At 49.1% G+C, this 27,391-nt stretch overlaps 1 protein-coding gene across 1 annotated transcript; it reads left to right on the top strand.

The window, feature by feature from the left end:
• The first annotated feature begins 11,884 nt into the window (after positions 1-11,884).
• ROBO4 (roundabout guidance receptor 4) lies at positions 11,885-26,679 on the top strand. Its single transcript, XM_070365011.1, has 18 exons — positions 11,885-12,046; positions 12,628-12,957; positions 13,163-13,320; positions 13,503-13,623; positions 14,135-14,262; positions 14,354-14,582; positions 14,839-14,951; positions 15,642-15,810; positions 15,952-16,137; positions 16,263-16,305; positions 18,647-18,783; positions 18,906-19,169; positions 23,354-23,465; positions 23,646-23,780; positions 23,913-24,158; positions 24,287-24,645; positions 25,663-25,869; positions 26,007-26,679. Exons 1-18 carry the CDS (start codon positions 11,983-11,985, stop codon positions 26,015-26,017), a joined length of 3,012 nt encoding a protein of 1,003 aa, XP_070221112.1. The 5' UTR covers positions 11,885-11,982; the 3' UTR covers positions 26,018-26,679.
• The last annotated feature ends 712 nt before the right edge of the window (positions 26,680-27,391 follow it).

The raw sequence follows: 27,391 nt of genomic DNA, 5'->3' as shown, positions 1-27,391 counted from the left end.
GGACCAAAAGTCTCATTATAGTAGGATGTCCCCACATCGTGTTTGCTAAGACAGTCCTGGCTTACTCCTGTTAAACAGATGTCTCCTTTGTTATTAGGAATAAATGGGGTACTTTGAATTTGAGTGCAAATAGTTTACTTCAGGAGACTTCAGTAGAGGAGTAAAGAAATGGATCGGCAAAGAGATCAAAACCAATAAGGGATATGTTATCAAACCAGTTAATACTGTGGAGCTCAATGCTGCTGGGAGCCCTGGGAGATGGCGTTAAAACAGATTTGAGGATAGTCCCCACTGAGAGACAAGGAAACTGGGGTGTCAATCCAGTGAATCCCTATCCATCATTAGTTTAGGGCTTCTTCTATGACCTTAATTCCTGGTACTCCCAGCCTGACTTTCACGTATCCCAATATGTTCCCCAAACAGAATTGCAGGTACGCACACAAAATAGCTTTCAGTGTAGAGGGAAACTCTGGTGAATTATAAGTGAAGCCTCAATAGTATTTGTAGCTGCATAATATCAAAAGGTTTGTTTTCACCAAAAACAAACACTAAAATTGAGTTATGTGCATCTAATTAATTAATTTCAAACCATATGAAATAAGAGACTTCCCTGGTGGTCCAGTGGTTAAGACTCTTTTCTTCCAGTGCAGGGGGCCTGGGTTTGATCCCTGGTAAGGGAACTAGATCCCACATGCTGCATGGCCAAATATATATATATATATGAAGTAAAAATTGATACTGTTACAGAGAGAAATTTACCAATCTATTTTTGCAGTGGAAGATCTCAAAGCATCTCTTCAATTAGCAATTGGTAAAACAGACTTGAAAAGATAGTAAAGATTTGCAAGATTTCCGTAGTTTAATACACGTTTGTTTTGAAAATATATAAAGATCTATGCCAATTAAAGAATGTATAGTCTTCTGAAGAATAAACAAAATGTTCTCCAAATATTGACCATGTGCATTGACTAGGGCATAAATCTGAATAAATTTTGGAGGGTTGTTATCACATAGATAACAAAAGAACACTTCTTAATAACTCATGTGTTAAAGAAGAAATTATTATAGAAATTTTAAAACTTAAATCTGCATCAAACTTTGAAACTCCTAGAAGAGGGAGGGGAGGAGGGGGGAGGAAAAAAAAAGAAACTCCTAGAAGAGACCTCTTTGGCAGTCCAATGACTATGACTTCTCACTTCCACTGCAAGTTTCAGTCCCTGGTCGAAGAACTAAGATCCTGCATGCTGGATGGAGTGGCAAAAAATAAATAAATAAATAACCTCTTAGAAGATAACAAAACACCTACCTAGATGACCCTGGATACAGCAATGCTTAAGATACACCACCAAAGGCACAATCCATGGAAGACATGATTATAAGCTGGAATTCACTAAAATGAAAAACTCCTGCTTTCTGAAAGATAATGTCAACCAAACGAGAAGATAAGCCACAGACTGGAAGAAAATATTTGCAAAAGACATCTCTGATGAAATATAAGAAACAAAATGCCGTAACCCAGTATATACAAAGTTAATACATACAATAATATACCCAAAATATACAAAATTAAAATTCAACAATAAGAAAACAGACAACCTGATTAAAAAATGGACAAAAGATCTGAACAGATACCTCACCAAAGAAGGTATACAGATAGTTAGTAAAGACATGAAAAGATGCTCCATCTCATGTGTCGTCAGGGAAATGCAATTTAAAACAACAATTATTTTTAAAAAAACAACACTGCACAACTATTAGAGTGGCCAAAATCCAAACCACTGACAACACCAAATGTGATAAGGATACAGAACAATAATTCTGATTTATTGTTGGTGGGAATACAAAATGGTACACACACTTTGAAAAAAGTGTGGCAGTTTTAAACAAAAGTAAATATATTCTTACCATGTGCTTAGTCACTCAGTCGTGTCCAACTCTTTGTGACCCCATGGACTGTAGCTCTCCAGGCTCCTCTGTCCATGGGATTTCCCAAGCAAGAATACTGGAGTGGGTTGCCATTTCCTTCTCCAGGGGATCTTTTAAACACAGGGTTAGAACTAGTGTCTCTGGTGTCTCCTGCATTGCAGGTGAATTCTTTACCCACTGAGCCATCAGGAAAGCCCTATTCTTACCATATCATCAAGCAAGTGCACTCCTTGGTATTTACCCAAATGAGCTGAAAACATGTCCACACAAAAACCTGCACACAGATGCTTATAGCAGCTGTAGTCATGATTGCTAAGACTTGGAAGCAACCAAGATGTCCTTTAGTAGGTGACTAGATAAAGAAACAGTGGTACTCAATTCAGTTTTAAAATATTAAAGAAAAAATTTCATATCATCTCAAAACAAAACAACAACAAAACACTAGCAAGCTTAAGAAACCATCACAGGCAAGAAGAACCTAAAGAGACAGATGACTAAGTGTAATGTGGTATCTTAGATAAGATCCTGGAATACAAAAAGGACATTAGGTAAAAACTAAGGAAATCCGAATAAAGTATGGACTTAGTTAATAAAAAATAAAGAAAAAAGCTATGGTACTAATCATCTAGGAAATGCAAATCAAAACCACAATAAGATATCACCTCATATCAATGAGAAGGACTACCAGCAAAAGAAAAAAAATAGAAGACCTAAGTGTTGACGAGAGAGCAGAGAAAAAGGAGAACCCCAGTGCACCATTGTTGGGAATGCAAATTGGCACAACCACTCTGAAAATATGTGTGGAACTTCTTTTAAAAATTAAAAATAGAATTATCATATGATCTAGCAATCCCACTTCTGGGTATATATCCAAAAGAATTGAAATCTAGATGTCTAGAGATATCTGCACCCCCATGTTCATTTCAGTCTTCTTCACAATAGCCAAGATATGGAAACACCTAGGTTTCCATATTCATGCATCAGGGGATAAATGGATAAAGAAAATATGATATACACATGCCCTGGAATATTATCCAGCAATGAAAAAGAAGGAAATTTTCCTGTTTCTGACAACTTGGATGGACCCTGAAGGCATTATGCTAAGTGAAATACATCAGACGTAGAAAGATGAACGTCGTACAATATTACTTTTATATAGAACTTTTAAAAGGCAAACTCAGAGAAACAGAAAGTAGAGTAGTATTTACCAGGGGTTGAGGGGTAGGGGAATGGGAGATATTGGTCAAAGAGTACAAACTTCCACTTGTAAGATCAACAAGTTTGGGGATCCTATATACAACAGAATTTGAATCAGAAAAAAGAAATTAAAATCTTCCTACAAAGCAAACATTAGCTCAAATGCTCTTATAAGTAGGTCCTCCCAGTTGTTCAAGGAACAGATAATTTCTAAATTATACAAACTCTTTCAGAAAATAAACACAGAGTGAATACTCTTTAACTCATTATATGATACTGGTGAAACCCTGATAACAAAATGAGACAAGGAAAGTATGAGAGAAAAAATTATGAGCCAGTCTCATAAACATACATACAAAATACCCTAAACAAATGTAATCTAGGAATGTGTAAAAAGGAATGTATGTATCATGACCAAACTATATTTATGCCAGGAATGCAAGAATAATTTAAAATTAGAAAGTTACTAAATGATACCCACCACAGTAATAGATTAAAGGAGACAAACTAGATACCTGAAGAAAACATTTGGAGAACTTAATAATGATAAAAGCATTACCAAACTAGAAATAAAAAACTTCTAAAACCTGATAAATAATGCCTAAAAAAAAACAACAGCAAACCTCATTCTTAATTGTGAAACACTAGATATATTCCTTTTAAAATGAAGAGGTTAAACAAAGATACTCATATTCACTCCTGGTTTCAACATTGTACTGGCAAAACAAGAAAAAGAAACCAAAATGCATAAAGATGAGAAATTTAAAAACCAAAAATTGATTTAGATTACAAAATTTTCTATATAGAAATTTGAAAGGAATCTACAAACTACTAGACGTAATGTCACAGTGCCCCATTTCTTTAAGGCTCTGTAGCAAGCCACTCCAACATGGAATGACCTAAAAGAATAACCACTTTATTCTATCCCAGTTCTTTGTGTCAGCGGGTAGGGCTGGACCCAGCTCGGCAATTCACTTGCAGGTGCCGCGTGACATCATTTATGTGTCTGTATCCTCTGGCATCTTGAACTGCAGCTGGAGCCTAAGATGGCCTCACTCACAAGTCCAGTGATTGATACTTACAGCTGGCTAGCAGGTTTAGGCATCAGCTAGAAGAGTTCATTTTTACTCTGTGGGGGTAAATTGAGCTTCTTCATATGATTGTCTCAGGGCAATGTTTCAAGAACAGAATCTGCAAGACCTTTTGAGGCTTAGAGCTGGAAGTTCCACATATCACTTCCACTATACTCTATTGGTCAAAGTGACTCACAAGGTCAGCCTAACTCCAAGGTGTTGGGGAAAAGATTCCGCTTCCTTATGGGAGGGACAACTAGTATTGCAAAGGGACAAGCATACAGGTTGGTAGAGATTCTTGCATCTATCTTTGCTAATAATCTCAACAGGAGGTCTAACAATTTGGCTAAGAATACTTTGAACAAAATATGTGCAATACCTATATAGAGCAAGTTATGAAGCTTTATTAAAAGACATTAAAGAAAAGCCAAGCAGGGACTTCCCTGATGATCCAGTGGTTAAGAACCTGCCCGCAATGCAGGGGATGCAGGTTCAATCCCTGGTCAGGGAACTAAGATCCCACAAGCAGTGGAGCCAGTAAGCCAGCGCCACAACTAGAGGGTCTGAGGGCCACAGCAGCAAATCCATGCGTCACAACTAAGACCTGATGCAGCAAAAGAAATAAATAAATATTTTTAAAAATAATTTAAAAAAATAAAGAAAAACCAAATAAATTAACAGGTGTACAGGTCCATCTAGTCAAGGCTATGGTTTTTCCAGTAGTCATGTATGGATGTGAGAGTTGGACTGTGAAGAAAGCTGAGCGCCGAAGAATTGATGCTTTTGAACTGTGGTGTTGGAGAAGACTCTTGAGAGTCCCTTGGACTGCAAGGAGATCCAACCAGTCCATTCTGAAGGAGATCAGTCCTGGGTGTTCTTTGGAAGGAATGATGCTAAAGCTGAAACTCCAGTAATTTGGCCACCTCATGCGAAGAGTTGACTCATTGGAAAAGACTCTGATGCTGGGAGGGATTGGGGGCAGGAGGAGAAGGGGACAGCAGAGGATGAGATGGCTGGATGGCATCACCGACTTGATGGAAGTGAGTTTGAGTGAACTCCGGGAGTTGGTGATCGATAGGGAGGCCTGGCGTGCTGCGATTCATGAGGTCGCAAAGAGTCGGACACGACTGAGCCACTGAACTAAACTGAAGTTCATGAATAGGAAGACTTAATGTTATAAAATGTCAGTTTTTCCTGACAATTCAGTTTAAATTCCACAAAGTTTTCAAGGACTTGATAAGCTAAAGGTGCAAGGTTAGACAAGACAGCTTTGAAAAGTAACTGGGGAGGATTCACTCTGCTGCTGCTGCTGCTGCTGCTAAGTCACTTCAGTCATTTCCGACTCTGTGGGACCCCATAGACGGCAGCCCACCAGGCTCCCCCATCGCTGGGGTTCTCCAGGCAAGAATACTGGAGTGGGTTGCCATTTCCTTCTCCAATGTGTGAAAGTGAAAAGTGAAAGTGAAGTCTACCAGATAGCAAAACATTATACACCTCTAGTAACTGAGATAGCATGGGATTCATGCAGAATTAGACAAATAGACCAATGAAACAAGCTATACATGTATATATGGGTATTTGATGTGCGATCAAGGAATAATTGCAGGTCACTGGGACTAAGCAATAAGTCATGCTGGGATAATTGGTTACCACCTGGAAAACAAAAAAAAAAATATATCCCTACCTCAAGCCCTAAAAAATAATCAATTCATGATAGATCCAAGACTTAAAAGTAAAATTTGAATATGTTTAGAAGAACCAATGGGAGAATATTTCCTTATTTTAGTATAGAGAAGAATTTCTTCAAAAATAGAAAAAATGCACTAAACATAAAAACAAATATTAATAAATATATCTATGAAAAATTAAGAACATTTATTACAGCATAAAGAAAGAGAAAATATGAGGCCAAACTTGTTCTCTCAACATCTCTAATTCACAGAGAATTATTTTCCAGGCTATATAAAACTCTTGAAAGTTATTGAGAAAAAGAAAAATAAGCCTCCGAAAAATGAGCAATAGATAGAAATAAATACTTTTCAGGTGAAAAACACAAATGGTGGATAACACTTGAAAAGATGCTTAGCTTCATTATTTAATCGGGAAAATACAAATTAAGACAATAATAAAACATTATTTTGCATCCTAGATTGTCAAAAACTAAGAAATCCACCAACTATTATGAAGATGTGACTTTAAGGACATTGGGGCAATCAACTGATTTGGAAAACAATTTGTCATTAGCATCTGAAATTGAAATTTGTATGCCCCAAGACAGACCCAGAAATTCGACAACTAGGTTTAGGTATTCTGTAAAGAAAATCTTAATGATACTGGGAGACATACAAAATAAAGATTCAGAGCAGTAATGTTTATAATAGAAGAGGAAGAAAAAGAACCATTTGATATAATAAGTGAAAGTGAAGTCGCTCAGTCGTGTCCGACTCTTTGCGACCCCATGGACTGTAGCCTACCAGGCTCCTCTGTCCATGGGATTTCCCAGGCAAGAGTACTGGAGTGGGTTGCCATTTCTTTCTCCAGGGGATCTTCCTGACCCAGGGATTGAACCCAGGTCTTCTGCCTTGCAGGCAGACGCTTTACCGTCTGAGCCACCAGGGAAGTTCCTTACTACATAGTAAGGAAATTATTAAAGACATTCTGCTGCAAAGAATCATTGAATTGTCCTAGATCCCCAAAAGCAACCAATTTAGACCAAAGCTCCGCTTCCTATTACCCAGTCAAAACCCAAATCTTATAATAGGTTCTGACAACTTCTTACTAGAGCTTCCAAGGTGGCCCAGTGGTAAAGAATCTGCCTGCCAAGCAGGAGTCCCAGGTTCAATCTCTGGGTTGGGCAGATCCCCTGAAGAAAGAACCGGCAACCCACTCCAATATTCTTGCCTGGGAAATCCCATGGACAGAGGAGCCTGGTGGGCTACAGTCCTTGGGGTCACAGAATCAGACTTGACTTAGCACAGATGCACCTTCTTACTGAGGGACCCCATGATATGAATGCCCTTAGCTGCAAAGAGTAAGAATCCCGACATGTTAACAACGAGTGTGTTCCTGGTGGTCGTTTCTTTAGCTGGGTTGGTGGCGGGGGTAGGGGTGTGGAGTTAGGCATTGACAAGCTGAACACAAAGTACAATAACTGGTCTGGTCTCTTTTTCTTCCTGGACACATGAGCAAATAGTGACATCAACAGCCTTTGAAATCTCCACTTGGTCCAATCTCCAGTGTGTGATCTAGATGTGACTCACAGACATTGGTGCTAAGGAAGTCAAGAAACTGTGGAGCTGAGAGTATTAGACGTGATTTCCACATGGACACTGAAATTGCCCAGGAATGAGGGGACAGAAGCTCAGCCAGTGAAGTGATGTCTGGGCAACTTCCCCTTCAGCTAAGAGGAGATCATTCCTGTCTTCTCTTTTGTCTCAACTTCCCTCCAACCTTTGGCATCTTGAAACAGAGGAAGATTTGGAAATTGGGACCAAACTCACACAAAGAGGGAAACAGACTAAAAACAAGAAGGCAGAAAGGGTAGGATCTCACGGCCAAAGAGAGTGCCCTGGGTGGTGGGGGCTGTGGTTCTAGTGGTCAGCGAGGGGCTGTACCGTTTCCAGAACACTCAAGGGCTGGTTTACACACAGACCTAGTGTCTTCATAGCACCGCTGTCCTCCAACCTCATACAGAAAATTTACGGATGAAAGTGGGGCTCAGAGATGTTATATGACTTTTTCAAGGTCCCTCTGCCAGTAAGAGGTGGAACCAAGACTGCAACATCCAATCCCACCTGAATTAGTATCATTTACCCCACCAGCCTGGTCAGCAGGAGCCCTGGCTTCATTTCCAGAAAACACAGAAGAAGCCAGAGAAGCCAGGAGCCAGAGGTAGGAAGAAATGTCCTCTGGAGGGTGCTTATAAAGAGCACCTTACAATCTCTCTCCTCTTTCTTCCCTCTTACAAGCAGTCAAAGAGTTACAAAAACACAAAACTCTAAGACCAGGGGGTAAGGAAGATACTGTTTAAAGTGGTCACTGGTCAGCACATCACCAGGGTCCCAAAGCAGAGCCTCCTCGAAATAGCTGGAGGCAGCTCCCATCCACCAACGTCATTCCCATGACTCACACAGTCAGCTCTTCCTTAGTGTGTGGGAATGAGACAATCAGGATGCCGTGGGGGTGGGGGGCAGGTTGCTGGAAATGAGCATCACGGCCTCTGAGAGCCATCCAGACATGCCTTGCTTTTGGGAAGTCCCCTTGGCCTTCACTCCACGGATCCCTGAGGGCCCTGGATGCTTGAACTGAGACAGGAGAAAGCCTTAATACCCAAAGGAACAGCTCAGAGTGAAGGGACCCTTCAATCCCCATCAGTTCTTAGCACTTGGGTCTGCAGAGTCTGGGAATGGAAAGAGGCTGTGTTGACAGCATCTCTAGGGAGGGATCATGTGACTGTGGGGCAGAGAGTCCTCCCCCAGCTGCAGAGCCTCCAGGCACTTCTCCCTGAGTCACCTGCCCATTCCTACCCACCTGAGGACCACCTAGTCATGAATCTGAATTCCTTTGAGACTTGTCCTTTTCCCCAGGAGAAACACACCGTCTTTCTAGAGTGTAGAGATTTGAGTCAAATCAAGCTGCCATTAAATCATTAGGAGACAACTTGGTTAGTCTCCCCAAGTCCAATGTATAAGCCAAAGAGACCAGAGAGGAGTGTTAACGGCAGCATTCCTGCAGGGCAGGCAGTCACGGAGTCAGGCAGGCTTGGGGGGCTCTGCACCTGGGAAATCCCAAATTGGCTGGATGTGCAGTAAATCTCCAATGGCACCCCACTCCAGTACTCTTGCCTGGAAAATCCCATGGACGGAGGAGCCTGGTGGGCTGCAGTCCAGGGGGTCGCTAAGAGTCGGACACAACTAAGCAACTTCACTTTCACTTTTCACTTTAATGCACTGGAGAAGGAAATGGCAACCCACTCCAGTGTTCATGACTGGAGAATCCCAGGGACGATGGAGCCTGGTGGACTGCTGTCTATGGGGTCTCACAGAGTCAGACACGACTGAATCGATTTAGCAGCAGCAGCAGCAGCAGTAAATCCATCCTTCCTCGTCGTTTTGCCGGAAGTTTTCACTTTTGTCTCAGGTTCAAAGGTTATGTAACAAAATAAACCACTTGTTATACACAAATAAACAATACCAATATTTATTAGAGAATTACCTAGCTTACTTTCAGTATAGTAACATTAAAAGAAAGGTGAAATAGAAACAGCAGAGGATACTTCACCAAATTGGGTTTTGACCAACATCCAGACTCAAATAGTGCTGGGAATTCCCATGTCACGGCACATCTGGAATCCCACTTGGGAAAAGGTCCCAGGCAGCTCATCTGCTCAGTGTGTGAGACTTAAAGATTGCTTTTTGGGGTTCCCATTTATAATTCCAGGATGCAAACAGATATCATCATCAATCTGAGCAAATTGCATCTCTGGCTTTTTGTTAATGCTGTTTGTTTTGTCTTGTAAAACTTGGAATGTTGTTAAGCCTGGGGCTTGGTTGACCACCCCCACTCCAAGGACTCAAAAATTTCAAGATTTGTCCCCTATCTTGTCTATGGTGCCACAAGTCTTGCCCTCGCATCGGGCAGTTAGGGCACTCACAGTCAGGGCAGTGTTCAGGCAGGTTAGAGGCAAGGTGAAAGGCCTGCTCTGCTTTGTCTCTGAAGCCCAGACAAAACTGTTTAATTTTCCTAATACTTGCTCATCCTTGGCGGACTCCAGTCTCCATCCGAATACCCCCTTCATCATGCTGGCCCCACAGATCCTTGACCCCGTAAATTCTCCTCTGCCCTGCCTGCATGCATGTACCCTGCACGCCCCGTGGAATTCTCAGTTCCCTTGTGCTCCTCCACTTCTGAAATACCAAACTCTATTTTCTGACACCAATTTCTGTTCTTCCAGCTCTGACCCTCTGTTACTTTCACTCTGTCTGTTCTTTACCCCTTGGAAATGCCCAGTTTGTAGAGAACACAGTGTTCTCTTGCCCTGATTGTCTTAATCAGACTTGTTCTGCATTTGAGGGGAGAAGAAGGCGTGAAGGAGGCCTTCCTCTTTCAGGCTATGAAGGCTGGGGCTGGGGCTGAGACTGGGGCTGGCGTGGAGGCCAGGCTGGGACGGGGGAGGAAGGGAGGCAGTCGGCTGGGTTAGGGGCCCCACAAAGGAGCTGGCCAGGAACAATGGGGAACAAAGGCTGGACATTCTTCCGCTGAGCCCCCAGAGCCTGGCCTTGGTCTTCCGGGAACAGCTCCAGGAAATATCTGAGATTCCAGATTTGGAAGGAAGAGACCTGTAAACAGGAGCTGGGCTCTGAAAGGGGAGAGCAGCGGATCTCTAGGGAGGGGTGGGGAGAAGCGGGGTGTGCGCTGACATTGCAGGCTCAGAAGCTACAGGTCTGTCTGCTCTAAACACAATATTTCAGGACTGGGAAAACGATTTATTTTTATTTTATTTTTTTGCCACACTCATGTGGGACCTTAGTTCCTTAACCAGGGATTGAACCCTCACCCCCTGCATTGGAAGGTGGATTCCTAACCACTGGACCACCTGGGAAGTCCCAGGGCTGGAAAAAAATCTTAAAGGTCATTTACTCCAGCTATCTTTCCAGGGCCTGAAAAATATCCCAGCCAAGGATGTTCAAATAGTTTCAGTGATGGGGTGTGCATAAAAATAAATAAATCACAGTACTGGCTAAGCTTTACTGATCACTTACGAAGCAAGTGGACTTCCTGGTGGTTCAGACGGTAAAGTGTCTGCCTATAATGCAGGAGACCTGGGTTTGATCCCTGGGTCGGGAAGAGCTCCTGGAGAAGGAAATGGCAACCCACTCCAGTACTCTTGCCTGGAAAATTCCATGGATGGAGGAGCCTGGTAGGCTACAGTCCATGGGATTGCAAACAGTTGGACATGACTGAGCGACTTCAATGTCAATGTCAATGTCAATGTCAATACGAAGCATCAGGCACTGTTCTGGTTGATTTTATGCTTCATCTCTTCTCTTACTCCATCTCTCAAGGTAGGAACTATTATTGTTGTTATTATTATTATTCCCTCTTTACAAATAAGGAAACTGACTTTCAAGGGTTAAGTCACTTGCTCCAGGTCTCTCAGAAGTTTATGTCTGTCTCTGGGCTGACTACGTGAACTATAGGCATCTCCCAGACTGTCCCAGAGTCTCTTATCTTCCTTATCTTCTGGATTACCACCCCACCTCTCCCTGGGAAATGGACATGAGACACTGCCCCCCATGAAGTTATCTTCCTTGTCGCTTTTCTCTACCTTTAGCCTCAGAATGCCTGTGCCCTGAGATCTCAGCCCTGGATTTCTAATCCACTCTAGCAGTGGGGTAGGGGTGAGGGGTGTCATCTGGAAACAAAGGAATTGGGATTGGGATTGAATGGTTCACTAGAGGCTTGGAGTTAAAGGAACAAAACTCCTGGAGTTACAGTTAGGATTACCTCTAAGAAATCCCAGACTAGGGTTTGAGGTTAGAGTCAGAGGTTATGACTAACGGGTCAAGGTCATAGAGTCTCTCTCCTCTGGTCTCCTCCCAGTTCTCCAAGGCCCTGAAGGCCGGGCAGGAAGCATCGGTTTCCTCAAAGCTGCTTCCCTCCTGGGGCAGAGTCTCGGTCACAAACAACCACCACCAGCCCGCCCCGCCCCTCCTTCCCCCGCCGCTGTGAGCTCAGAGCAGTAGGGCCAAGTGCTGCGGACCAGGTCAGAGCCCCGCGAGCAGCCATGGGCGCTGGAGGAGCGCGCCTCCTCGGGGTCCACTGGGCCCTGCCTCTCCTGCTCCTCACGGGTGAGTACCGCCAGGCCTCCCCGCTCCTAACCCGCGCACCCCTGATCCAAGGCCTGGCCGAGGCAGGGGAGGCCCTTACGCTTCTGTTTCCCTTGGGCAGTGGGGGTAGCAGAGACAATGGTGATGATGATGGTGGTGCTGTTAAGTGCGAGACAGAGAGACAAACAGACTGAGAGCTCCGTGGACCCTCACTGCGTGCCACGCGTGCACACTGGCCCTCTCGCCTCCCTCCCAGCATGTTATCTAGGAGCTTATTTGGAGGTGCCAGCAGGACAGCACAGCTTATACTCTTGACTGAAGACCGGTCCTTCTCTATCATGGACGGTCGTCCTCTTTGACTGATGGCATAGCTTCTGGAGGGACACACACAGAGTGGTGAGGGAAGAAGGGGACACCCGCCTAGCCAGCCAGATCAGCTGAATCAACCCTGGGGTGACAGATGTCATAAGCAGATCACCCTCACGTCCCCTGTATGTTATTTGGGAACTCATTTTCAGACACGAGGAGGCAGATGAGACATGCAGGGGTTTGGGGGCCCTACTGGTAGTCGGACTGGGCCCCACCTCCTTTCCTGTCCCTAGGAAGCATGGCCCAGGATTTCCCACCCCAGATTCTAGTCCATCCTGAGGATCAGCTGTTCCAGGGCCCTGACCCAGCCAAGATGAGCTGCCGGGCCTCAGGTCAGCCACCTCCCACCATCCGCTGGTTGCTGGACGGGCACCCCCTGAGCATGGTGCCCCCAGACGTTCACCACCTCCTCCCTGACGGAACCCTCCTGCTGCTGCGGCCCCCTCCCCGAGGACGTGCCCACGACGACCACACCCGATCCACGGACCTGGGAGTCTACACCTGTGAGGCCAGCAACCGGCTGGGCACGGCAGTCAGCCGGGGCGCGCGGCTGTCCATGGCTGGTGAGGCCTGGGTGGGGAGACTTGGGAGGGGATGGCTGGGTGCGGGGCGGTCCTAGGTGGGAGACCTGGGAGGTGGGGCTCTGAAGAGTTCAGCACAAGGCAGAGCCCAAAGGTAGGTGATATAAAGCAGGTCAGAAGTGCCAAGGTGAGGCCCGGATGGAAGGGCTGGGGCCTGCTGCGTGCCAACGCTCTGTCCTCCCCACAGTCCTCCAGGAGGATTTCCAGGTCCAGCCTCGGGACACAGTGGCTGCAGTGGGCGAGCAGGTGCTTCTGCAGTGTGAGCCGCCCTGGGGCCACCCAGAGCCCACTGTCTCATGGTGGAAGGATGAGAAACCCCTGGCCCTGCAGTCAGGGCGGCACTCGGTGAGTGTAGCCCCTTCCCAAACCTCATCCTGTCCGGGCCACAGCTGTGCACACCCGAGGTCCTGACCCACTCCCCCTGCCCCAGCCCCATGTCTCCTGCAGTATTTGAGGAAGGGGCGGCCGTGAGGCCTTAGGCCTTCCTCCGCACGTGGGAGACTTCTCAAGACACCTGGTCCTGACAGGTGTCCCAGGGCTCCCTGCTGATGGCAAGAGCAGAGAAGAGTGACGCGGGGACCTACGTGTGTATGGCCACCAACAGCGCAGGACAACGGAAGAGCCGGGGGGCTAGGGTGTCCATCCAGGGTAAGGGGAAGGCGGTCAGCTGATGCCAGGGCCAAGGTGGGGGGCACCAGTCAGCATGGTGCCCTCTGGTTTGGGCTGGGGTTAGGCGATGTGGGGATTCGACCCAGGATCAGGGTCAGAGTGGTGGGGACCTCATCTAGAGGCAGTTCCTCCATCCGAGGGCTTCCCTCATAGCTCAGTTGGTAAAGAATCTCCCTGCAGTGCAGGAGACCCAGGTTTGATCCCTGGGTCGGGAAGATCTCCTGGAGAAGGGAATGGCAACCCACTCCAGTGTTCTTGCCTGGAGAAACCCATGGACAGAGGAGCCCGGTGGGCTACAGTCCATGGAGTCGCAAGAGTCAGACACGACTGAGCTGCTAAATCATCATCATCCCCCATCTGAGGATAGACATTGGAGAGCTCACGACGGGGGCAGTCTGGGAGTTCTGGCTCCTCTGTGGCTGAGGGATGCTCCACTCTTCAATTTCTTCCCTCTGACCTTTGAGCCCATCCCCACCCTGTGTGCTCCCAGAGCCCCGGGACTACAAGGAGCCCCTGGAGCTTCTGGCTGTGCACATTCAGCTGGAAAACGTGACCCTGTTGAACCCAGACCCCAAGAAGGGCACCAAGCCTGGGCCAGCTGTATGGCTCAGCTGGAAGGTGAGGCCCGGGACCTAGGGGTGAAACAGTCACAGCTCCAGAAAGGGCTGCTCACAAGAGCCCTGAGTCCTCCCCGCCCTCCGTCTTCCAGGTGAGTGGCCCCGCTGCACCTGCTCAGTCCTACACGGCCCTGTTCAGGACCCAGGCCGCCCCTGGGGGCCAGGGAGCCCCGTGGGCAGAGGCCCTGCTGGCTGGCTGGCAGAGCGCAGAGCTTGGGGGCCTCCACTGGGGCCAGGACTACGAGTTCAAAGTGAGACCGTCCTCCGGCCGCGCTCAGGGCCCCGACAGCAACGTGCTGCTCCTGAGGCTGCCTGAACAAGGTCAGGAACGGATGCTTCCAGAACCCAGTGGTATACCCCCAGCCCCTTTCTATCCCTCTGTAGTCAGGAGGAAGAGGAATAGTGGCTTCCATTCCTGGGCCCCCTCTTGTCCTGGCTCTGAAAGCAGAGCTGAGAGAAGCTCTTGTTCTTGTCAGTATGGCTGGGACCTTATGTCCCCAGTCCTGCTCTTTTCCCTAGAAAGAGATTCCCGAGGATTCCTTCAGCATTCCTGACAGTTTGTCTCCCTGCCCTCCAGTGCCCAGTGCTCCTCCCCAGGAGGTGACCCTAAAACCTGGCAACGGCACTATCCTTGTGAGCTGGATCCCACCACCTGCTGAAAACCACAATGGCATCATCCGTGGCTACCAGGTACCCCCCACAAGCTGACGCACCCCTCCATGGTGTTGCCAAGACTTCCCTCTTCCCTGGCTCTGGGCACTAAGAAATGGCACCTGCAGAGCAGGGACTCTCCTGTTTGCCAGACACTGCCAAGCGCTTACCCACATGACCTCATCTCATCTCACAGTCTCTCCTGGGTTGTTATCCCCAGTCTACAGACGTGGAAAGTGAGACCAGGGTCACAAGTGCGGGAAAACAGAACAGGACGAAACCAGGCTGTGACTGACTCTCTGTTTCTAAGGCAGTGGTGCCAGCGTGTGATTCCTGGACCGGCAACATCAGCATTGTCTGAGAACTTGTTAGAACGCAGATCCTTTGGTCCGTTGACAGGCTTTGTGGGTCAGAATGTCAGAGATGGGTCTGGCAATCTGGATTTTAGCAAACCCTCCAAGCGATCCCAAATCATACTGATCTGTGTGAACCACTGGTCTAACACCTACTTCGGAAGATTGCTTTTGTCCCTCCTCTGTCAGTCTAGAGAGAAGTTTCACCCGCTTTGTAGGGGAGAAGGAAATAGGAAGGGTGGGTGCATGTGGGGGTGTCTCCAGGTGAATGCTAGGACAGGGTGGCCACATACCCAGAATCTGATCTGCAGGTGAAAGGGCTTAACTGCTGTGATGGTTTTGGAGGGGGGCAAGCTCACCTCTGTTTGTGTCTCAGGTCTGGAGCCTGGGCAACACCTCATTGCCCCCAGCCAACTGGACTGTGGTGGGTGAGCAGACCCAGCTGGAGATTGCCACGCGCATGTCAGGTTCCTACTGTGTACAAGTGGCTGCAGTCACTGGCGCAGGCGCTGGGCAGCCCAGCAGCCCTGTCTGCCTCCTATTAGGTGAGGACAGTGCCCTCGGGCCCCACCCAGACCCATCCAGGCCCCCTTTCCACCATTCTCTCTCCCCACTCATGCTTCCAGCTCCTTCCCCCTTGTCTGCCCACCTTCATTGCCTTGTCCTGAGCTCAAATTCCCCTACAGAGCAGGCCATGGAGCGAGCTGCCCAGCAACCCAGTGCGCACAGCCCATGGACCCTGGAGCAGCTGTGGGCAGCCTTGAAGCGGCCAGAGGTCATTGCCAGCGGGGGTGTCGTGCTGTGGCTGCTGCTGCTGGGCATTGCCGTGTGCATCCACCGCCGGCGTCGAGCTGGGGTGCGCCTGGGCCCAGGTGAGCAGGTGACGAGCACTCGCAGGTGGACTGGCTGGCCTTTCCTGGGTCCCGCCAGAATGCAACAGAGCTTTGGGCCAGGTGCTGGAGACTCTGGGCTGACCCTTCCTCCTGCCCTCTCCCAGGTCTGTACAGGTACACCAGTGAGGATGCCATCTTAAAACACAGGTGAGACAGGAAAGGGGCAGAGGTGAGGGAGGGGCCGAGGGACAGTGGAGCTGGGACAGAGAACTGGCTGAAGCATTCGTCTCCCCTGCATGCTGTGTCTGACTCCTTGCGACTCCACAGACTGTAGCCCACCAGGCACCTCTGTCCGTGGGATTCTCCAGGCAAGAATACTGCAGTGGGTTGCCCAGCCCTCCTCCAGGGGACTTTCCCAAACCAGGGATTGAACCCACGATTCTTACATCTCCTGCATTGGCAGGCGGGTTCTCTACCATTAGCGCAAACTGGGAAGCCCCGTCTCCCCTACTGCCAGGCAATTTGTCATCCTAACACCTGAATCTCCCCTGAACTTCAAGTGAGAATTAATTTCTCTTTCATTAATGTCACTATCACACCATCTGACAGGTAAGTAACTGGCCCCACCCAGACAAGGTTACATGGCCAGTACCTGCCTTCCAAAGCCCTAATCTGGTGCTCTTGTTACTGAGATCTCATTAATACTTACTGCACTCTCCTGCTGGATGGAGAATAACTAGCACGGGAGGACCAGTCTGATTTCTAATTCTCTCTGTACATCCAGCATCTACCTAGCAGTACCTTTGAGTTCAGCAATCACCTACCACCATTGAGGCATCTTTCTCTCACACTAATCCACCCACAGTTCCAGCAGAGGGCACTCTGTCCCTATGTGATGCTTCTTACTCCTTGTTCTCAATAACCCTGCCCGCCTGCAGGTATCCATCCATCTGCTCTGAGTGCGTTTGGCTGCCAGAGCAAGTCTCCAGTTATGAGACAAGACGCTAAGAAACAAAACATCCTTTTTTTTCTCCTATTGGTTGAGTTTTGCACTAAACCATTTCACCTCTGCCCACCTTCTCCTGCTCCTTACCTCATTAGAGTTCATCTGAGAGATTTCACATTCCAGATCTGCGTCTTTCCACAGGAGTGTATCAAACACCTATTATGGGCCAGCTCTCAGGCTCCCATTTTGCTGTCAGTTTCTCAGCCCAGAGCAAGGTTCCATACTGGCTGATAACTGTGTTCCTGTGTTGCTCTGTGCTCCCTGGTCTTTCTCTTCCAGCTACTTCCTGGGCTTAGTCTGTGCCTTCTTGAACTTTCCCTGTCTCCCCTGGAACATCATCCTTTTCCTCAAGGAGATTCCATTCTGATCACCTTGTTCATTCATTTCTTTAGAGGAGTCACTGTCTGCCAGGAGAACACTCAGTCTAGCCGAGACAGGCACACGCGTAAATGCAATCCCGAGCTGGGAGTGCAGAAACAGAAACATGTACAAGGAGTACAAGTACAAGGAGTACAAGGAGGGGGCTGGGTGGGGAACCACGGGAGGAAGATTTCACATTTCCCCTGACTGCAGATGTAAAATAGCGAGCTGGTGGGAAGCTACTATAAAGCACAGGGAGCTCAATTCAGGGCTCTGTGGTGATCTAGAGGAGTGGGAGGGGGGTGCGGGGGAGGGAGGTCCAAGAGGGAGAGGATATATGTAAGTATATGGCTGATTCACTTCATTGTACAGCAGTAACTAAGACAACATTGTAAAGCAATTATATATTTTTAAAAACACACAAAAAAGTTAAAGCTGAAATAAAGAGGGAAGGCAAAGGGAATAGCAAGAAATAGCCTGCTATTTATAGGGAAAGACAAGCCTTTTGGTTGGGCTAGGGCCTCTGGTATAGGATGGGTCAAAGCAAAAGATAAAGCTGAGGAGCTGGAAGCTAGGCCAACAAGGGCCCTGTTAGCCACACTAGGCAGCTGTGCTCCATCTTTGTACATGGGGAGCCACTGAGGGTTTTAGGCAGAGAAGTGCTTTGGTCTGATCCCCGCCGGCATGGCGCCCCATCCAAAGGGAACCAGGCTAGAGACAGAGAAGCCAATATTCAGGTAGCAAACTCCTGCACTGCTGGCTGAGTGATCTCTCACTTCTTCATCTCAGCTTACAGCATCAGCCTTGTAAGGAAGGTCTTACTGTTGGAGGAACCAGAGCTTAGAGAGGCTAATAGACTGAGCTGGCCCAGGGTTGCACAGCTAGGTGGCACCAGATCTGGCTCCCGATGTGTATTCTTTCCATCTCAGCACACAGCCATCTGTCTGTGATACCTCCCAGCTCTGGGGCAACTTGGACGTCCTCTGATCTCAGGATAAGAAAGGGGCGCTGCGTTTGGGACAGCAGATCAGAGATCTTACGGAGTCTGTGGGGGCCTGAAAAGCAGTGAGAATAAAGCTGGTACCACCATCTACTCTACCGTTTCTGCTATCTGCTGAGCTCAGGTCTTGACCAATCACGTTTTCCCTCCACCTGCTTCTCTGCCCCACCCCCATTGTCCAGGATGGATCACAGCGACTCCCCCTGGCTGGCGGACACATGGCGCTCCACCTCCGGCTCTCGAGACCTCAGCAGCAGCAGCAGCCTCAGCAGTCGGCTGGGAGTGGACCCCCGGGACCCGCTAGACGGTCGCCGCTCTTGTGAGCATGCCCTCCCCCAGGGGTGGGGGTAGGGGGCCTAGCAGCTGAGCGGGGGTGCTGGAGAAAGGGGGCCATGGGTGGGCTGCATTCACCATAATCCCTCCTGTCATTTTTTACCGCAGTGATCTCCTGGGATCCCCGAAGCCCTGGGGTGCCCCTGCTTCCTGACACCAGCACTTTCTATGGCTCCCTCATCGCCGAGGGGCCTTCCAGCCCCCCAGCCCGGCCAAGCCCCCAGGCCCCAGCTGCCAGGCGGCTCACACCCCAGCTGGCCCAGCTCTCCAGCCCCTGGCCCAGTTCAGACAGCCTCTGTGGCCGCCGGGGCCTCTCTTCCCCGCGCTTGTCTCTGGCCCCTGCAGAGGCCTGGAAGGCCAGAAAGAAGCAGGGTAAGGATGGGGGGATGCACGCAGCCTGAATCAGGGTTTACGGGGCACGGGAGCCTCGGTGCTAGTCGTGGGCTGCCCTCCACCTGCAGTCTGTCCTAATGGCCACCTATTACCACGCACCCAGACAGGAGTATGCTGGCCTCAGTTTTCCTTTCTTTCTTTCTTTGGGTCTTTGTTGAGCCACGCAGGATCTTCTTTCATTCATGCGTCATCTTTGTTGCTGTGCACGGACTCTCTCTCTCTAGCTGTGGAGTGGGAGCTTCAGTAATTGTGGCCAGTAGGCTTGGTTGCTACGAGGCATGTGGGATCCTACCTCCCCGACCAGGGATCAAACCCATGGCCCCTGCATTGCCAACAGATTCTTAACCACCTGACCACCAGGGAAGCCCTAGGCCTCAGATTTTCTTTACACGGGGCTCTTGCTTGGGTTTTGCACACCAGCAGTGAGTCCTGTTTCTGCAGTCAGCTCAATTCAGCGAATACTGAATAAGCATCACTAGGGGTGGGATAGGGCTTAGGGGAACACAGTGATACTAAACAGAATCCTTGCTCTCTACCAGCTCCAAGTCTAATGAAAGTGCCTGACCAGCACACGGGTAATTCTAGAACCTGGAGCAGTGTGACCAGTGCTAGCACGAAACCTCAGGCTTGCATGACCTCTGTACTACGTAATGTGTACATATGTGCTATGCACCATGTATGGGTCCTGCCCAGGTACTGACTCCCAGCTTGCTTCCCAGAGAATGAGCATTTCCTTTCTGTCCAACTTTCTCCTGACTTCTAGCTATCTGCTTTGACTTTCCAGAGAGAAATAAGTACAGTCTCTATTTCTTCAGCAACTACTCTATGTTAGGTGCGTTACTCATATTTGTTATCTCATTGAATCCTCACAATATATTGGCAAGGTGTTATTTCTCTAATTTTACAGATAAGAGGATCAGAATGGGGTAGCTTGTTTTAAACCCTACGTCGATAAGCTGCAGATCTCAAATTTGAAACCAGAATAATCTGCTTCCAAAAGTTACTTTGAATCTCTCTGGGAGCACCCCTGGGGAAACTGTCCTCTCACTGACTCTGTTTCTCCATTTCTGAACCCTGACTTCACTCTCCGCCATCTCCATGAGCCTCCTGTACTGATTAGTAAGATTTATAAACATTCAGCAGCCAGTTTTGTTAAGAGGATATAATCCAACTTTTATCAAGATAAAGATAGATTTAGAGTAATTAAGGGCTTGGCCAATATCCAGAATTTTATGACTCTAAATATTAGCAAAGCTGGCATCCTTTCCAGCTTTGCCTCAGAGCTATTGCATTAGAAATTCTCTGTGATCATGAAATACCAGCTAAAAAGAGGTTGCATAAATCTCATTTTTAAAGTAGCTTTTTCATGGATAACCACACTGATTTGAATATAATGTATGTCCTACTTGAAAACATTAATGCTAGCCCCAAAAGAGGAGCAATTTCCTATGGTCAGTTGTTAAGAAAGGTTCCCATTCTGAGACGAAGTTTCCTAATCGCACTTAGAGATTTAGGTCCTCATCACACCCCTTTTCTCCGTCTTCCGGCTCCACGCCATCACTGCTCCAGGATGGGGTCAGCATAGTAACTCCCTTGCGCTGGTGGGCAACAGCAACAGCCACAAGGTCTCATCCAGAGGGACTTCCTTTGTGGTCCAGCAGTTAAGACTCTGCACTTCCATTGCAGGGGTCACAGGTTCAATCCCTGGTTAGAAAGCTAAGACCTCACAGGCCACGCGGTACAGCCTGATGGTGGGGGAAAAAAAAATCTCATCCAGAGGCATGGAGCTCCTCTACTGCTGTCATCTAGTCCAAAAGTCTGCTGATTCTTTGTCTTCGAACGCTGGCAGTCTCTCTCAGTGCCCCTCCTTGAGCTGCTTATTCCTTTTTCTTATTATCTGACCTTAGTTGGGTTTTTTTGCCTCTGTACTAATAGTCTGAAAACAGCTGTCTCATCCATTAGGTCAGATTCTTACTTCACTTTGCCAATACATATTTGAATATCCTCGTTAAATAATTCACTCAAATATCTATCGCAATTCAGGTATACCCAACAAGATTCCACCTCAGTTTGATAACATTAGTGTATAGTTTAATTCAAATAATATTGACACTGCTGCTGCTGCTAAGTCGCTTCAGTCATGTCCGACTCTGTGCAACCCCATAGACGGCAGCCCACCAGGCTCCCCCGTCCCTGGGATTCTCCAGGCAAGAACACTGGAGTGGGTTGCCATTTCCTTCTCCAATGCATGAAAGTGAAAAGTGAAAGGGAAGTCACTCAGTCGTGTCCGACTCTTAGCGACCCCATGGACTGTAGCCCACCAGGCTCCTCCATCCATGGGATTTTCCAGGCAAGAGTACTGGAGTGGGGTGCCATTGCCTTCTCCAATATTGACACTAAATTCAAGTACTTCCAAGCAAGGTGGAAAGCAGGTTTTTTTTGGGGGGAGGGGGGTGGTTACCAAAAATCCTTTAGAAGAAATAAAATGAGCTGGGATAAATACAGCCTTTTCCTTCACCTTCCACACAAATCAACACCAACAGCATGTGCCACCACTTGTGAGCTTAGGCAAGAAGCCAGGCCCAAGACAAGACAAAGCTGGTGAGAGTGGGGGTTGGAGCACTCAAAGCTGGCCTCCAGGACTCCCTGGGTCATACAACAATTAAAGGAAATGAGTAAAAGCTAAACCAGCCAAAGTACAAGAGGAAACTCTGGTGGAGGAAGTCTAGCCATTGTGTGAGTTTTCGGCCACTGTACATGGGTTTCTAGGGCCCAGGTGGATCCCTGATGAATGCCTTGTCCCACTCTGAACCTGCCCATCGTGGCCCCCACATCTTTTATATTAGATTGACGAGACAGCTCTGTGTCGAGAGTCCTGCTGGTCTCTGCTCCCCTTTCCTAACTGGGCTTTTGATCATGTGGCATTAACCTGAAGGCTATTTCTTTTCTTCTTTGACTGATGTTCTAGTCCAGGTCTTGGGGAAATCCCTTCCTTTTATCACTCTTTCTCTTCTGGCTTAAACTTAGATCATTTTGATTTTGGCCCAACGAAGTCATTGCACACAGTCGGGGCTATTGTACTGCCACGATTTACTCAGAGCCCGGTCTCCTAAGTGGCCATGTGGGCCTGATGGTAGCTGCCATCTCATACGTGATTCTTCTCACCTTGTGTTTACACCTGCACCTCTAATATCATCCGTCCATTCACCCATTCACTCAACACGTATTGAACGTCCACAGGCAAGGCATTGCCCATCTGGGTGAGAATAACACACTGTCCTACTCTAAAGTTCCTCTTCCCACCAGCTGACTCTCTCCCATCACACCTGGCTGGTCTGGGGCTCCCATCTTTTGTCTTCCTCATTCAACTCAACTTGAGAGCTCAACTCATCTCTCCAAGTGAGAGACACCAGGTTTATCAGGACAAGACTATCCAGAGCCAAGTGAAATATATACCATGTGAGAAGTGGAAATGAACAGATTCTCTTCAAGGAAAGAAAGAGGATTTGCCTTTACAGAGTCAAAATTCATGAAAGTAGGAGGTAGTGATGAGAGGGTACAGAGATCAGGAAATTGTCATGTACACAGTAGAGAGGTTTTTTTTTTTAATTTTTAAAAATTTAAAAAATTATTTATTTGGCACCAGGTCCTAGCTGCAACACGTGGGATCTTTTATTATAGTTGCAGCCAGCTCTTAGTTGCAGCATGTGAGATCTAGTTCCCTGACCAGGGATCAAACACGGGCCCCCTGCATAGGGAGTGCAGAGTCTTAGCCACTGGACCACCAGGGAAATCCCCAGACATTGTTTTTAAAACCATCAGATGCCAGCAACTTTCCAATCTCTTTTCAACTGCTTGGTAAAACCATCCTTTGGAGTGGCTGCTTACAAACAAAACAGGCTCAGGAAGGTTGATGCATTTATCTGAGGTCACACAGCTAATACTCGGCTGAGCCAGGCTATGAGTCAGGTGATTTAACTCCAAGCCTTGTGCTCCTTCCATTATTATATCACAGCTGCCTGGATGGAGGGAGATTATTCTCTCTTGTTTCTAGATTCAGAGAAAAGCTTAAGTGGATGATCAGGCTGAAGACAGAGCCTATGGCTGGGATCTGAAAGGCCCACCTGGATTGGCCACCAGCCCCCCAACTCTTTGTTTTGCAGAGTTGCACCAGGCCAACAGCTCCCCACTGCTCCGGGCCAGCCACCCTGCGGAGCTCTGGGCCTGCGAGTTGGGCAACAGAGGCTCCAAGAACTTTTCCCAAAGCCCAGGTGAGTGGAGGGCCCTGGGAGGCGAATGAGGGAGTGAGGCGTGGTGTGGGGCCCACCAGCCCCTCCATCTGGCTTCTCCTGTCCCTGAGGAGGCTGGCTCGGTGCGGGGTGGGGACAGACAAGCTGCGGCCTGGGGGCAGTGAGGGTTCTGCAATCTCACGCCCAGGCTCTTGTTCCCCAGGAGCTGTGCCCGTGCTCTAGTGGCCTGGCGGGCGCTGGGACCACAGCTCCTCAGCTCCTCCAGTGAGCTGATGACTCGCCCTTTGCCCCCAGTACCCCTCGCTCCCCGTGGACCCCCCACTCAGAGTCAACAGACCCAGTAAGAGGACCTGGGGTCAGGAAGCAGGGCGGGGCACTGGGGATGTGGGAGGTGTTTGCTGAGGGGGCTGGGGGAGGGGTGGCAGGGACCGGAAGAACTGCACTAACCATCCTGCTGTCTTACCCCAAACAGGCACTCGGGGGAGCCCCCAGCCCCCGCCTCCCCTCCACCGCCAGCAGCCCCCGTCCCCGCCCTCATTCCCTCTGGTACCCTCCACGTCTCCAGCCCCCAGGCCTCTTCCCTCTCTGGTCCCAGCCCAGCATCCAGCCGCCTGTCTAGCTCGTCGCTGTCATCCCTGGGGGAGGATCAGGACAGCGTGCTGACCCCTGAGGAGGTGGCCCTGTGCCTGGAGCTCAGTGAGGGTGAGGAGACCCCCAGGTGAGTGGCCGGAGGGGAGCCAGAGGATACAGATAAGCTGGAGACAGGAGTGTGCCTTCCACTTTCCTCACTGGACTGTTTCTGCCCCTGCCCAACAGCATGCCATCTCCCCTTTGACCTCTCCCTAGGAACAGTGTCTCTCCGATGCCAAGGGCGCCTTCCCCTCCCATCACCTATGGCTACATCAGCGTCCCCACGGCCTCAGACCTAGCGGATATGGGCAGGCCTGGAGGAGGTGTGGGGTCCGAGGTGAGGGGCTTGCTGTGCCCACCTCGGCCCTGCCTCACGCCCACCCCCAGTGAGGGCTCCTTGGCCAATGGCTGGGGCTCAGCCTCAGAGGACAACGGCCCCAGCGCCAGAGCCAGCCTGGTCAGCTCCTCAGATGGCTCCTTCCTCGCTGATGCCCACTTTGCCCGGGCCCTGGCCGTGGCTGCGGACAGCTTTGGCTTTGGTCTGGAGCCGAGGGAGGCAGACTGCGTCTTCACAGGTACGTGAGATCACTGTCCCCAACAAAGAGTCGAAGTATCCTCACCATCGTCACTATGTCCCAGCCCCCAGGCCAAGTGCCTTACTACATACATTCAGCATTAGCAGCGGCTCTCTGAGGAATATTCTTTATCATTCTTTTCCAAATGAGGGAACTATAAGTCCTATAGGTTTATTAATTTGCCCAAGATCACCCAGAACAAGGATAAACTGTGCAAGTTAAAAGCCCAGAGGCAGGGACTTCCCTTGGTGGTCCAGTGGCTAAGACTCCATGATCCGTGTGCAGGGGTTCCAGGTTCAAAACCTGGTCAGGGAACTAGATCCCACATCCTGACACAACCAAATAAATAAATATTTCTTTTTAAAAAAGGCCCAGAGGCAGCCAATTACATGGTCCATACAGCTACCTCTAGGACCTTCCTCTTACCAAATGTGGGGTGCAGGAAAGGTTGCCCTCCCCAGCCCAGTGACAGATTTGTCCACTGTGGGAAGTTCTGTTCTGTCTCTTACATCCCGCTGAGCTGTCAAAGCCTTCCTCCTCTCCCATCTATGGCTGGGTGAGGTGATGCTGGGCTCCCTGTTTCGTGTGTCTAGCAGGTTGGGACCATCGTTCCCTAGTCAACGGCAGGTAGTGAGGGCTTCTGAGGCCCCTTCGGTGTTCCCTTCCTCAGACATATATCCCCTAGACCTAGCTTTCAAACCCTAACTCTACATTCTTCCCCCTAAAAAAGCAGTCAGGATTGTGGCGAACAGGAGAGCAGGAATTACCTAGGACAGAAAGCCAGGGCCAAGCTGGGAGGAGAGAGATCAAGCTGTTCTCTCGAAGAAATCAATGAACGTTTTCCTTTCCCTGGGGCGGAATACCCTGGGGATGTGTCCACTGGGGTGATGGACCGAGTGGGACTGGGTTATGTCTAGGGTCGAGTGTATGCCTTAAGCAGCCCCACATCTTCTGCCCTAAACTAGTCCCCAAGACTGAAGGCCAACCCTCCACAGAAATCTCTACCCTCCCTAACAGATGCTTCGTCACCTCCCTCCCCCCGGGACGACCTCTCTCTGACTTCCACCCTTTCCCTGACCCCGTGGGAGTGGAGGTCAGACTGGTTGGAGGACATTGAGAAAAATCCTACCCAGTGGCTGGGAAGGGGGCTGCCTCCCTGGCTGCCTGAAACTCGGATCTCTTCCCAGAAAAGTCAGCTCAGCTCTCCTGTGCCCAAAGCTGGCGGTAAGTGTCTGGTTGGCTGATGCAGCGATCCATCTTGACTGAGGGGTTTTATTGTGGTTCGGGGGAGTCAAGAGGGGTCTGGAAGGAGCGATAAGGAGCAGGGGGGGATAACTCCACCCTCCTTCAACTTCTCCTAGACTCCTCCTGAGCTGACCGCCCGACTGCCAAGATGAGAACGAGACCTTCCTCTCCCATCAGCCACTGGCCGGGGCTGTGGACTGCAGCTCTTGGCCTGTGCTTCGCTGCAGTTGGGGGGTCCACCTTGCCTGGCTTCTGGCATTCTCCCTTCCGGATTGTGGGAACAAATGAAAGCAAAACAAAACAAGAACAAAGCGGACCTGCAGCCTCCAGGAGCAAAATGTCATCTCTACCTGGCTTGCAGCCCTTGCCTTTCCCTCTGCTCCATCCATGCCCACAGTCAGGTCATTTTGGCCTGAGAGGCAGCCCTAAATCCTGTGTGTTCCCCGCTCCACCCCTGCCTGGGTCACAGGAAGTGGGGGAGCCAGACGTCTTCCTGGAGGACAACACTGGCTCACGGGAAAGGACTGTGGAGCAGGGAGCGTCTCAGAGCCTCCTCTCAGCCTTTTCCGGTCCATTCCTGGTCTCGCCCCAACCACACTGTGAAGGGACATAAAGAGGGGCTCCACTGAGGCAGTGAGGCCCGGCCTCGGCACCAAGGCAAAGGGTTCAAGATGAATCGAGGGAGGAAGCTGAAGTGGGACAAGTGTGGGACAAATGCACCCTCCTGACACTGTTGTCACTATGAGTTGTCACTGAGGAATTTGATACCATAAAGCTGCCATGACTTGAGTTCTGTGAGATCGCTCCGTGGAGCACCATATCCTGCAGAGGGCGCCTGGGTTAGAACAGCACCAGGCATTCACTGATCCTCCGGTGTCGCTCCTTCTGTTCTGTTATCCAGGGGAGAATTACCTGCATCTTTCAGATTTTAAGCAGAATCCAGAAAAGGCAGGGATGAGGGTGTTTCCAGGTTCTGCGGGTCTTAGCAACTCATCCCGTGAAGATGACTCCTGCTTTCAGCAATCCCAGCCCCCAAGACCAGTCCCAGATAGTTTCTTAAAATGTACGAAGTAGCTCCATTTCACGAAAGGTAGGAACCACCTGTAATGGTTGGCTGGTGGACACCCTTCAAAGAACAGGACAGAGAAATGGAGGAGGAGCAGTACCTGCAGAGCCTGAGCCACAGAAAACCATTGGAGGGCAGGCAGGGCTTTATCCTCCTCTCTTGGAGGGAAAGGTCAGGGGCAGAATCCACATGCTGGGAGCATGCTATTCAGCACGACCAGGGTCGTGATCTCAGGATGAGGACTCAGTGCCCCGCCGGATACACATCCGTTCCACTGTCTGCTTTTCCTTTTTAGGATTTTGTTTTAGTTTCCTGGTCAAACCCCTTTTGAAAACATGCCAACTTCATATGGCAGAGCACATGAGAAAAAGAGATTTGTATGCACTTCGGTCAAACTGGCAGGAGAGGTCAAAGCTTGGGGTTGGGGGTCAGCGG

Source organism: Bos mutus, chromosome 29, assembly GCF_027580195.1.
Source record: "Bos mutus isolate GX-2022 chromosome 29, NWIPB_WYAK_1.1, whole genome shotgun sequence".
Classification (NCBI taxonomy): Eukaryota; Metazoa; Chordata; class Mammalia; order Artiodactyla; family Bovidae; genus Bos; species Bos mutus.
This window is presented reverse-complemented; position numbering and strand designations above follow the sequence as displayed.

Coding starts and splice junctions, on each gene's coding strand:
- ROBO4 (XM_070365011.1), top strand. CDS start 11,983: ATGGGCGCTGGAGGAGCGCGCCTCCTCGGGGTCCACTGGGCCCTGCCT. Junction 13,624..14,134: donor GGCTAGGGTGTCCATCCAGG/GTAAGGGGAAGG, acceptor GTGTGCTCCCAG/AGCCCCGGGACTACAAGGAG. Junction 24,159..24,286: donor GAGGGTGAGGAGACCCCCAG/GTGAGTGGCCGG, acceptor ACCTCTCCCTAG/GAACAGTGTCTCTCCGATGC.